This window comes from Ascidia mentula, chromosome 4, assembly GCF_947561715.1.
Source record: "Ascidia mentula chromosome 4, kaAscMent1.1, whole genome shotgun sequence".
In the NCBI taxonomy this organism is placed as follows: domain Eukaryota; kingdom Metazoa; phylum Chordata; class Ascidiacea; order Phlebobranchia; family Ascidiidae; genus Ascidia; species Ascidia mentula.
In genome coordinates, this window is record NC_138569.1 from 17,728,916 (window position 1) to 17,742,054 (window position 13,139).

Consider the following 13,139-nt stretch of genomic DNA (forward strand, 5'->3'; position numbering starts at 1 on the left):
TGTGTGAATCATGGCCATTGGTGACTAAGACTGTCTACCTCATTGTGCTGCTTCTACTCATCCAATCTCTCTTCTAAATCTGACACCCCCGTTGTACGTAATGTAAACAGACCAGTAGTTTTTTTCCGATGCATTTTTATTTGTTCCCAATACGCTGTATACGGATAAACAACAGTGGCAGTGGGTTTTCCAGCTTTGGCGATTTTAATACTGCACACGGTTGAAAATGTGAACAAAGAAAAAGATGTCCAGCGAGGCATTAAAATTATTTCCCATTCGGTTTGTGACTGTTTTATAGTGTGGGTTGTACTTTAAAATCAGAAGTCATAAAAACAACGATCTTAGCCAGCAAGACGGCGATACAATTTTAATCAGCTCAGCTGACGGAGATCAAATGACCGGCATTTCTAGGGCATATAAAACTCCGCTAGGGAGACAATATTCAAGGGAATATCAGTGTTGGCACAGCCAAAATTTGTATGGAACGAATTTCAAAATTGGATTCAAATACTTAAAGATATAACAGAAAGGAGCGCAGCCCCTCGACAAAAATACATCAACCAGCGTACATTAAGTAGTAAGTTATGGCAACAAGATGTAGCAGCGGGTGGTCTACGTTAACATCCAATGCAAAAGAGCAGCCAAGTCGCAAAATAACCGGGGTAGTGGAAGATAAAACAATGATCCAAGGGCGCGTTGATAAAACAGCATTGGGATACTGTACATTTACACAAGTGATACAGCTGCAGGCTTAGCCAGCAAGCATCGGTTTTCGTAAGTTGACTTCACATTCGCCGCCGCCTCATCTTGGTAAATCTCTGTGTTTTGGTTCATTTCAACTTGTTACTTTTCGCGTAAAATCAACAAATGCGTGAGGCAAGATAACTTCACCAAGACAAGGCGGTTGGGCATGGCGCCAGCGCAACGATCAAAGCGTCAAAAAAGGCTGAGAAAGTAATAAGGCACAGACTCGCTGCACGTTCATTATATTATCAATATAATGCACGAATACACGGACAAATGTACAACTCATAAGGTGTATATGGGCGCGTGGAACTGGGTGGTTTTGTTCGATGTGGGCGACAAACGTTGATCAAGCTTTTCAGTTAAAAAGGCAGCGATTTTTTGGTTGCCAGAGGAATACCAGCCGAGGCCTGGGGCGTCCAAGCGTGAAGCAGACGTCTATGAAGTCGGGTTTCCGCAGCGCCTCGTGTTGCGCCGTTCGCGATCGCTTATCTCGGGCGACTGAGACGCGTTGTTCGCACGCGCGATCTCGACTTCCACATGATTTGTTGGCGCTCGATTAAGCGACAAATCGCGCGTTCTTTGTCGTTGTTAATTGACGTAAAATGCGGAAAACAATGTGAGTCAAAGGCGTGAAATGTTGCAGCAAATTAGGCCGACGCTTTAGGGCTTTCGCGAGTTGTTTACTTCGAATCTGCTCGAAAACAAGTGGGTCGTAGAGTTGGTATTGTCGAGTAACTGCGACACTCCCGAAATAACCCAACAGTATTGTCTTGGATTGAAACCGCAATCCTGCCGCTTTGGACGGAAGCGAGGTGGAAAAGCCTTTACATGGAAAGCAATCTGCACGAACACATTGCTCAGCCAACAACATTTTTCTAGTTCACTTAGTGCGCTTGTTTTGGTTGTGATTAATTCTTCATTCGAAAAAGGGCGGTTGAAATTTCCATTTTCAATTTATATTCCTAGGATTGTTGCCATGATGACTTTTAGGGCCACTGCTCAAATCTTTGCCAAGAGTGTTTTCATAACTACATCGCCCGAAGCGTTGAACTCCTGTTATCGTCCCACAGTCCCACGGTGACATTTAAGCGCAATTTTGATCGCTTCTCGCCTGGCCCCGTTCGCTGGCAAATCTCGCTTTTGCGGCCACGGCAAATTTTCTCAAGGGCGCTATTGTTCTCGAACATTCCGAGTCTCCAATAGTCGAACCAGGGGCAAGTTGCTGGCACGCTTGACTGGACACCCACAAAGAAAACGCGCGGATCGAGAGCGATCAAGCGTACATCCGGAGCTGTGTTGGGCTGGACTACATCGTAAACAGCGGGCGAATACTTGGGAGATACTACGGCGTTTAATTAGCGGCTTCGTGGATTTGGTCTCATGCACGCGTACCTGTCGGTGACAGAGCGGTGTGAAGTGGCTTACCCAAGCAGAGGTGCAATTTCGTTCGTTCCACACGGACACGATGATCAGCTTAATGCTGTTTAGTGGCATTAGCAGTGGACGCGAAACGATCCCGCAGTGACTCAGCTAGCTGGCGGTCGCCAGGCATTCAAGCCTAGTTCTTTAATTTTATGTAAGGATTGGCGCTTATGGCGATGGCGCAATGGCCAACGCCTCGATTTGAGTGGGCTTTACGGCTGATAAGTGGTTATTATACGAATGCGATGGAAAGCACCACGTTTCATCTATCACTCCGACCTCTTACAGTTTTACATTGCGCACTTCAGGTCTTAACATTTGCCGCGTTCTTTGAAATCTTCTGTCATTTTGATGTACCTTAGCGGATTTTCCCTTTAATCTTTGTGCGGTCGCTGGGCGCATGGAGTAATCGCAAATCGCACAGTGCGTGCTATTGTTTTGCGTGGTTGCACGAGCCGGAATGCGTTCTATTTCCACAACAGCCATTGGGCCTTCCGCTCGTGTCAGTCGGTGCCGACAGAAAAGCACACGGAGCGTGTAATGCAAAGCTTTTTCCACGAGGCTCCCTAGTTCGTATACACGCCTTGATACCTCTGACTTCACACCGACCCGTACGGGACGCGGAGATTTTAATTTCGCTTTCACCGAATCGTTGTGAGTCGAAAATCTGAACGGCGAGGCGGGGACAGTTGCGTGCGAGGCTCCGCTGCCAAGACGAGCCGGTTATTTGCGAGCGGGGTTGAAACGCCGCAACGCCAAGTTTATTCACCCAAGACGCGAGGGCCTTAGGTAATTACTTCGGCGCAGGCTTGTGATGGTGGATCTTTGTAACGAAGCTTAACGGGCGCAAAGACGGTGTTCTGTTACAACGAACAAATATTTTTCCCTTGGCGCAATGCTGTTTTGCAAATGTCTTCATTGCCATTAGCACTAATCGCTTTACTCCGAACGCCAAAGCGCTGAAGATTTACTGCGACCGCGGAAACCACACGGGCAAATGGTGTTGTCGGCCAAAGCTCGCAAAATCGCTAAAAAGGACGGCGCCCGTGTTCCCATGGGTCTCGTTTTGCGCCCGTGCGTTCTGTTACTCGTAAACAAGGAGCTTGAGTGACCCCATGAACTGCCCGCGGCGGAATCTATTGCCCACTTCGAGTAGGCCCGCTTGAAACCTAGCAAAGAGAAGTGATGCAGCGCGCCGTACTATTTTCTCGCAAACAGCAACGATTGCCAGACTGACGTCACACGCTGGGATTGTGATGTAACAATGGGCGGTCGGCGAACGTCGATTGCCGCCGGTATTGCTTCCACTCCGCGGTCGGTGAAGGCCCGATTTGGCTGACGGTTTGGTTAAACTTGGCGCAAACGCACCCAGGGCCGCGCGCCCGGCAGCAATACAGCAAAGGTTAGATATGTGATGAGGGTACGGGAAGGGGGCGCGAGGGTAAAAATAAGGTGACTTGCACACGCGAAATGTAATACAAAGGACCCTGCCAGAGGGCCGCCTCTAATATTTTCGTAAAAAAAAGAATTAAAAAAAATCGCGTGACAATCAATGCCAGCGGCACAGGACGAAACAGCTTGAAACTTGCGTTTACCGAAGACAGGCGCTTATGTATAAGTGGATTTGGGTGGCAGTAAATACTGGCGCGTTTGGCGTCGTACAAAATATGGAAACTTAGGCACTTCGGTGTTGGGTATGCGGATTAAGAAGCATCTCATGTTGTGGTTTTAACATCAGTGGAACTATGGGTGTTGAATGCTTTACTTTCGATGCTGAACTTGCCTCCTCTTCCTACTCCACCTTGACTCCGATCTTCTGCACAGGCATCATCATCATGCTGTGGGGCATAGCATCGGCGACGCCATATTCCAGCTCATCGCAGCTGCTTCCTCCGCTCATTGCGTTGTATCGCGGCGCCGGGCTGACGCTCTGTTCCCTGTGCGACGCAAAAACACATCAGATGAGTTTCAAAGTCCACAAAAGCCATGTTGTTTTTCAGCGTGCTTGTTGGCGTTGAAAATGTTACCTTTCCGGGCTCGACGGCGGATGATCGGAAGCGGTCGATCCGCTGCTGTCTGTCTCCACTTTCATGAGTTCGCGTTCACGCTTCTGCTTGCGCCACTTGGCACGACGGTTCTTGAACCAAACCTGGATAATCAGATAGACTTGTTGTTAAACCTGCGTCTTCTGAAAGAGCAATTTCGCTGGTTGTAATTGAACAAACCTCGACGCGTTCTTCCTTCAGTTCCACCTTCTCAGCCAGCTGTTCGCGCATCACCACATCCGGGTAGTGCGTCTTCTGGAACATTCCTTCGAGCGCCTCGAGCTGATCCTCAGTGAAGATGGTGCGATGGCGGCGCTTGCGTTTCGCCGGGAGCCGGTAGAAGAATCCAGGAGGAGGTGCAGCTCCTGCTCCAGTGAGCATGCCTGGTGGAAGTATCCCGGCCGGTGATCCAGTTGAAGCGGCTGCAGCTGCAGCGGCTGCGGCGAACGCGTACGGTGACAGGAGCGACGGCGGGCAAGCTATGGAGAAAACAAGAACGTTGTTAGTTTAACTATTTTGGAAGCAAAACTTAAACACATTTGAGATCCTGAAATATGTATTTCGTCTAGCAACCTTTTGTTTTGAATGATATACAACGCTCGCATATTAATAAAATGCACATTGGCCTTTAGTGGCTACTCGCATCTTAATCTGGCGCTCATAAACGTTTGGTGATAACAGGGCCTGGCTGATCTTCCACGGTTTGGGCCTATTAAACTTTCCTTAAATAGGGCGATCTATAGATAAAGAGCTTCTGCGTTTCTTTTCCAATGAAGACGCCGCGATAAGTTACGGCCTGAGCGAAGCGAGATTGCGATGTCATTTGTAAACATTGGCGATAAGGTTTTGCGATCGCGGCGGAACGATCGGGCCCATTAGTCTGGAAAACATCTTCGGCAATTGCCCTCCTGCCATCGCACCAAGGGTAGCAGGTATATCCGCGCCGACGGGAATTATTGTCATAAGGCATTCCGTCGGACCTACGCCTCGACGAGCAGAGTGATTTAGGGTGCTCGAGGGATTGGATCCTAACCTTCCGATGTGTTTAGACAATACCCTGCGCAGTGGGAGTGTGTTTGCGATGACTTGTTAATACAGACAGCGTTTCGAGGTCCTCCGTCATAAGCCAAAAAACGAATGTGCGATTTTGTCCATAAGCGTATGGCCTAATGGATCCCGTCAGCGATTTTAGTACGTCATAGCGGTGTAGTGTTGGTAAGTCTCTGTCGTGCTGTTATTACAATAAATCTTCTTCACACGGTAGTTCAAGCAAAGCAATTTATTCATTTAAACGCGTTAAGGGAACCACCAAGAGAAACGTGATGTTATCGCAAGGTTTTCAGCAGGAACCGACAACTTCATATCTCCATATTGTTTATTGTTACTAACGATGACGCAGTGACCACATGTGAGACGATTCCCGAATTTCACCACGCGCAGCTTTGAACTCTCCCGCGCCCCGAGCTACACGCGGGTCCTCATCACGCACAGATGGGAACGATTAGCGCTCTTAAAATACACTCCTTTGATGCGACAAATTTTCGAAAGGACGCACCGGCAGGCTTATTGACTGCGGCTGGTTGCGCAACCGAGCTGACAGAGCGATTCTTGTCGCAGAAGATCCTTCGCGAAGGGAGGGGAATAAAACTTCGCTTGGGGGAATGGAGAAACGCAAGCAGACTCTTAATAATCTTGCGGTTTTATGTAGCGGCGGTAACGCGCCTTCCGGTGTGCCACAGGGGACATTCCGTGGCTTGCAACATGCCAACGACAACCGTGCACAGGCCTGTTATTGGGGCTGTAATAGAGTGCTTATAGCGGACATTAATCTCTCCGCGTGTTTCACAGCTCGCCGACGCCAGTCTGTCTACCCCACAGCGACTGAGCTTGGGATTTTCACAAAAGGGCATAACAGACTGCTTTGCCACCCACTATACTTGGATTAGATTTGTCTCCGTAAAGCGCTTATAAACGCAAATCGCCAAATAAAAGCCTAAGTCGCGAGCTTCTCAACCAACGGAAAGAGTGACGCCATTTTTATTTGCCCCGTTAAGGGTTTCCAACCTGCAGGGTTCCAAATATCTCGCAGTTTAATCGGGGGCCACGTGGGACATGTCAGTGCGGGATGTGAATTTGATTATGCGACATGAACTCCGTGCGATACTATGACCAGACCACAACCTGCCTGTGAACCCGGTTCGCTCGCTCCCCCGGGAATCCGGCTTCCCACCCGAACACATGCGATTTGGCCGCGGTCTCGTCTCTTAATTTGAACACGTTCACGACTACTGTTCGCTAATGCGCTTCTTTGGTGTCATGGCCGGGTCGCCTTGCCTTTAATCCGTAGGAAACCAGAATGGATCAGTAGTTGGAGGCGGGAGTTAAGACGCTTCCACGGATTAGCGACATTCTCAGGTCGCCTCACCTCACTAACGAAAGATATAATTTTCAATGCTCTAGCCGCCTCTTGCCAAAGCGCTTTTAGCAAACGGACTTAACGCCGACTGAGGCAGGTCAATTTTCGAACTGTAATGTAGTGACTCATGCCTGCCGCCCACCTGTATCATCTTACTGTTTTCGAAAGGAACCAATTTTAAGGCGCACGCTTTGACAAACACAAACCCCATCTTTTAACATTAAGCAGAAAAAGAGGGATTACAAAGTCGTCAAGAGCCCGGGAGAAGGGTTTCGTGTAACTCGTCGTGCGCTTATTGATGGGATTAGCGAGCGGAGTGAACAAGAGAACGTCAAACCTCCATTAAAAGCCAACACCGGGGCACTTAAGCAGAGCGGAGCTAATCCGCTCTGTTGCAGCGCGTATTTACTCACAAACGAACAAGGGACTATTGGAGAGAGGGGAGGGGATAGCTTGTCACCCGATGAAACGGACAAAGTTTGTTTAACTTAACCCGACCCAGCGATCGTTTTTTTCTTTCCCGCAGCGAATCCTAATGGAATAGCTCAGCTCGCAAACGGAAAAGGTCGCGAAAAGGGCTCGAATCAAATTGAGGCGCTTCCTAGCTGGGCCAGCACAGGGAATAAACGGCGCGATTCGCATTAAAACGCGAAATCGGCGCCTGTCGAACGGACTAAAGCGATTCAGGCCACGGCCTTAACCTTTACTTAGCGGGAAAACAATGATTTTGCCTTACGATTGGATGTCAAGGCAATCTACATAGGCGACTCAGCCGGATGTTTGGCCTCGTCGAGATGCTGATATCCTTACAACGCCATAGAATTCAGGGTTGTTTGCCATGGAGGTGCGGGAACGTGTTTATTTGCTCGAGCGATGTAACACGCTCGCAAGCGATTAACGTTCCCCAACGATCGAATTCGTATCGTCATGTTGCAGCGTCGCAAAGAAAACAAATCGAAATTCAAATCGCCGACGATCGGCGCTTTGTTCCCGAGCTCCGCTTTCGCCAAAATGCCACGCTAAATTGGGGCGTGATGCCTTCAATTGCTCCACTATCGGGTTGCCAATCTCGAAGCCGACACGCATGTTCGCTTTACCCGATGCATCGGGGGCGACGGGTGACAGTAAATCCAGGGCAGATGGGCGATTGGGCGAAGAACGCAGATTACTGCGATAAGGTGTTCCGCGAGCACGAATGTCACGCAAGCAGTGGGGAGAGGAGGAGGAGAAGAGCACGAGAGGTCACCCTCCATCCTCCGCCTTCCCTCGCTGATCTCTTAAGTCAACAAGCCGAGATTTCGGGGCGGTTTAAGTGGAGCCGAATGCTGGTGAAAAACAAGTTGGCCTCGAGTGGTTGCGAAATCGCCTCATGAGAACAGGCCGGAAAGGTTATACACGCGCTTCGCACGGCAGGCTAGTTGAACAAACAAACTCTGGCAGACGGATGCACACCCGCGTTATAACACCCTTCCTGGGATAACCAGTACGGGATTAAGGGCGCAACATTGTGTTTCCAAAGTTACCGACCCCGTGTTAAATCAACATCAGTCACATAGCAACGTCATAGCGATGAGAGTGGGTAGAATTTAACTACGGTGGCGGGTTAATGCCCGGTACGTGTTGGCAAATAAAGCTCACCGCCGTGTTATCTCACTGCGATTGGGAGAAGAATCGTCAGAGAGCGATTACGTCACCGATAAGTGAACCGCCCACGCCAAAGCTTAACACGCGATGCCTAAATACGGCATGGTTCTCTCGCCATAGCAAAAACACAGGGCCACGTTGGAAACGGCAACAAATATAAAAATTTCACGCAAACACCGAATCGCTTGTTCCTAACTCTAAAAATGGCGCCAGTCTTACGATGTAAGGTAAAAAATTACAGAAAAATGATATGCGGAGTTATCAACTCTAAATATTTTGCACCCAACGATATGCGTTCCTCACAAAATTAAGATGAATCTAATGGAAATACAAAACATCGACTTACCAGAAGTTGGGTAGATTCCAGGAGCCGCTGAGGTCACGTACGGGTAAAGATAGGAGTAGCATGCGGCCAAACCCGAGCCAGGGTAGTTGGCGGCGGCTGCGGCGGCCGCGGCACCCAGGGAGGCCCGCATGTAGGGTGCGATCGACGTTGGGGTCGAGATTTGTGGCAACGGAATTGGATCCGTCGGCGGTCGTGGTTGATCCAGCTTTCCACCAAGAATATTATCGATGCTGAATTGAAGCGACATCTTCTCTATGTTCGTGGATACTGCGTTGAGTTGCTCGAGTGTCAGGGATCTAACGCAAAGCTCTGGCGATTTTAGAGCCTGAAGTATCTTGAGTGTAATCGGATTAAGGCTCGACAGTGCGAAGCACCTTGAAACTGACTTGACAGATGTCGGAACTGGCAAAGATCTCGAAGACGACTGTAGTTTCTGGTTGTAGTAGAAGTAGTAGATGTACGGCGACAAACAATCCGACGTCTAGTGAACCAGCCACTGACTATTCGGATAATTATATTATATAAAATACAACAAGAGTCCTGCTCCGTGGTAAAAACAAAAGGCTCTGCGCTGCAACGTGTTACCTCGTGGTCATCTCTCGCTTGTGTGATGAGCGATCGGGTCGTGCGCTCGACTTTATTCGATGGGCGCGCCGCGCTCGCTCGGGCGTGACATGCGCGCTCAGGCGAGGCGCGTTGCTGTTGAGTGACGTAATGCACGATGGTGCAAGCCCGCCTGCGCGAGGGAGATGTTGTCGAACAGAACGACCGCTGTAATGACTTCAATGTTTGAAAACACACGCCGAGTTAGGAAAATCGAATAAGCACAAAGTTGGCGTCGAGTTTGATAACAAAACGACAATCGTTTGGCATTTGTTTATAGGTTAACGGCCGGGAATGAGTCGCGAACGACTTGTTTGCTCTGGGACCACACAGGAGACAGGCTGCCTTGGTGGGAACGTTTGTCTGGCTGTAAATCAACCTTTACACCAGCAATTACGTAATGTGCAAATAGTGCTGTTTTTCTCGTAACGTATTAGGTTTCCAGCATATCAAAATTGCCTGAGTTTTTATCCAGCAAGTTCCATTTCGTCCCAGTTACATGGATTGTGAGTTGATGGCAACCCCCTACATTCGGTAACATAATGGTGGCCAACTTACTTGTCACGCAACGTTGACTGGAGATACTTCCCTGCATGCACAGAAAGTTATAAGATACAAATCTATGTTTCTAATTGCTGAATGATTCAGTAAGAAAGTTGACGTTACGCCGGGTTGTCGCTACCTGACGCATTACCAATATTTTTGTTCTATTTTTGCACAGAAATTCCGCTTCCCCGTAAGTCCGATGGACGTCGCTAACCTGAATGCGATGGCTTTACCATATAAGGAGTCCGTCGGCCCCAATCGGGGAGAATTCATTTTCTCCCAAGACCTCAGCGGGGGCTATGGGTGTTAGTTTTGAATGCGAGGCATCTGTAATTTTACCTTGGGTCCTTGGGTGACTCAACGGGATCTTTTGAAGCTTGATTTGTTGAGCATGCAGGATTTTAATGACACCCTTAAACGTGTAGTTTATCCAGTACCTCGTGTTGTAAGAGCTAACCATGTTTTGTTATTTATTGGAAATAGTGAATTTGTATTGTTTGGGTTTATGTGGCTTACCGACGAACTACTTTGAGCACTACACCTTTACGTGTCGTTGTGGATTCCATAGTATCACGTTATGACTCAACTTTGACGAAAACCCCGACCTAAACCAAAGCTCAGGGTTCGGGAATGTTTGAAAGCAAAACAGGGCGAGATTACTTTCGTTATCCACTTAAACATGGTTCATGCGACCTACCGCAGCGAATATTACAGGAGTATCATTGGGTGGGCGCGTCGGGCTCCTCAATTCCTTGGGAGAAGCACAGTTTACTTGTATAAACAGACTATAGCTTCCACCTCAAGTATTTCGTGAACAACCGTTCTAAGTTTGTAGATCTTATGATGATGCGGCAACATTCAGTAATAGGAAAATCCCTTTACAACAGTGTGTACAGTAGGCGCGTTAGTCAACAGGCCTTCAAAACCTAGACACCGACTGGCTTAAGCCAATAAACTCTAATCTCGGCGAGAGTTTGGCTTTGATGGTTGCGTGCTGAGCTTATCAGGAGACGAAAGCTGCACGTAAAAACGATGGAATTTGGCGATACTGCCTTCTCCAAACCTCCCGGATTGATCACCTGACCAGATTAGGAAGCTTGACGTCAAATTAATCGGTGTTCTCGTGTGAAATCGAACTTATAACTTGTGACGTATGACAGCCGATAAAACGCGATTGGATCGAAACGCCAACAACCTTTTCTATGTGTTTTATTTGAAATCCGTGTTGAGCCTTCAAAATCTTGGTGGTGTTTTCACCTTCACCGCACCCTAACACTCTTTAAATACAAGTTAAGGTCACGACACGGAGGCAGAGGCATAGGATCGATTAGGTTTTCCGAAGATGCGGCAACGAAGGATCTGTTGTAATCGACGGACGATCGGCCTAAGGGTCGTCAATCCCTGCAGCTTCAAAAGCAAGGAGTTTTTCGTATCAGATTTCGGGCGACACCCATGTATATCAATCGGCCTGCGATGCCCTTGAGCGTCAGGCCGACTTTGATTCCGGGTTTATCTGATTATCTTCGCCTCAACTAAGCTATTTGATTCCGACGCGTAGCCTCAGGGATCCTAGTTTGAACACAAACGAGGGTCCAATGCCCTCCGCGCTCGTCACGATTCCATGCCATCTGATGAAGATTGGATTATGCGCCTTCTCCCCTTTTAACACGATTTGCGAGGCTAAAAATACGGATAAGAACGCGTTGTTCGACGGGCATGACCTCTGAGGTGAATGGGCGACGAGCATTAAATCGCATTAACCTGGGCGCACCGTTAAGCCTTGATATATGTGGGAAAAATCCACATTGCCCTGTGGGAGACCGGATCTGAAGGATCAAAACTTCAACCGAATGTGTAAGTTCATTATTTGTAAAAAAAATCCCCACTTTCCGCCACAAAATCGGTTTTGTCCAAATGGGGATTTTCCCCCTTAAAAAATAGTCCTGACTGATAAACCAACAAGAAAACAACCAATACTTATTATTACCAAAACATAGCCTAATTGCAACAAATATCGTTGACAATGATTGGTAAATCGACAAATTGCCGGGACGCAAAATAATATTCATGAAGTATTAAGTTCGTGAAACAAAAGTTGGATACCGAAGAAAGGATGCTGCGCACTTGACCTGCTGTCCGCCCACCCACCAACTTCAAATTCATCTCATCACACGGAGGTTAGTATTTGCTTTTAAAGACTGCAAAGGTCGCAATGCCTTCACATAGTTCATTGATTTGGGCTGGGTAGAGAGCTTAAGCGCATTGAAACTCTTACCATGTTAATGCTATAAATAGTGGGAAGCAGTTCAAAACACCATCGGCGATTTGTCAACTTTGTGGACCGTAATCACCCAGAAGCCACAAACAAACCTTTTCTTTTCAGATCGTGGACAAAACTTCACACCCGCGTCACCCACGATTTGCACACAACACCCCAGTGACGTATGGCGAATTCCAATGCGACTTCAAGGCTATTCCGTTGCCACATGGGGCACCGAATTTAATTGTGGACCGCACCGGGGTGCGCTTAGCTGAAAACGTACACTATGTGAATGGCTCCCAGTAAGTAATACTAACCCAGAGCGTACCGAAAGATGAGCGCAGCGGTCCAGGGGTCGTCGCGGCCTCTTGAGAACGGGTTGCGCTTTGCTCTAAACTGGAAGTCGACTGGCGAGGATTAGATGTAGCTGCTGACTCGTAAACCCAAATTCCACCGTTTCAGCGGTCTTTTCCGGTCAGAGGAAACGCCATTGTGTCGTCATACACCTCTCGAGAAGGTAATTCAAGGGATTAACAAACCTGATTTGTTGAGCGGCGTAGACAATATAGACAAGCTGTTTTACGGGGGCACGGCTTCAGCCTGAGACCATTCAGTAGAAATAGAGCGTTTCAGGTGGAATGAATCAAGCAAATCGTATTCTTTTATATTCGTTCATACAAATCCACACTGTTTTCTTTGTTGAATCCGAAAAGCCCGTTTATGTATCACGCAATAAATCGTGGCCTAGGCCCTACCTCGCAAATTGGATCACATAAAGTTTGGGTGGTTGCGACTTACACGTGAGTTGAAGGCACAAAAATAAAGAAAAATCATTTAAAAACAGAAAAACAATTTTGTGTTGAACAACCGAGTAAAAAACCTACCCTTTGAACGCGTATATTTTCAGCCGAAGTGAATTAATTCCTAAGCGCTGCAGATGTCTGTATCTTCCACACAACTAACTTGAAAAGTGGATCAAAATAGGAGTTAAAGTGCCATCAGGTCGATGTCCTTATATCACGTAAGCCTTTGTGCAAACACTTTCATGATGTTTGTTGTTGGGTGAGATTTTGGAAAAGCAGTTTCATCGCAAAACTTTCTTTTCTCCCA

General features: G+C 47.8%; 1 protein-coding gene across 1 annotated transcript; it reads right to left on the reverse strand.

Moving 5' to 3' along the window:
• Nucleotides 1-463: 463 nt before the first annotated feature.
• On the reverse strand, nt 464-9,219 carry LOC145897725 (uncharacterized). The gene is made up of 4 exons (XM_082986132.1): nt 8,621-9,219; nt 4,395-4,693; nt 4,197-4,318; nt 464-4,106 (listed from the first exon to the last, which is right to left on the reverse strand). The coding sequence occupies exons 1-4, from the start codon at nt 8,865-8,867 to the stop codon at nt 3,962-3,964; spliced, it is 813 nt and encodes a 270-aa protein (XP_082842258.1). The 5' UTR covers nt 8,868-9,219; the 3' UTR covers nt 464-3,961.
• Nucleotides 9,220-13,139: the final 3,920 nt, after the last annotated feature.

Coding starts and splice junctions, on each gene's coding strand:
- LOC145897725 (XM_082986132.1), bottom strand. CDS start 8,867: ATGTCGCTTCAATTCAGCATCGATAATATTCTTGGTGGAAAGCTGGAT. Junction 4,694..8,620: donor TGGAATCTACCCAACTTCTG/GTAAGTCGATGT, acceptor TTTTCTCCATAG/CTTGCCCGCCGTCGCTCCTG. Junction 4,107..4,196: donor CCGCCGTCGAGCCCGGAAAG/GTAACATTTTCA, acceptor TGCGTCGCACAG/GGAACAGAGCGTCAGCCCGG.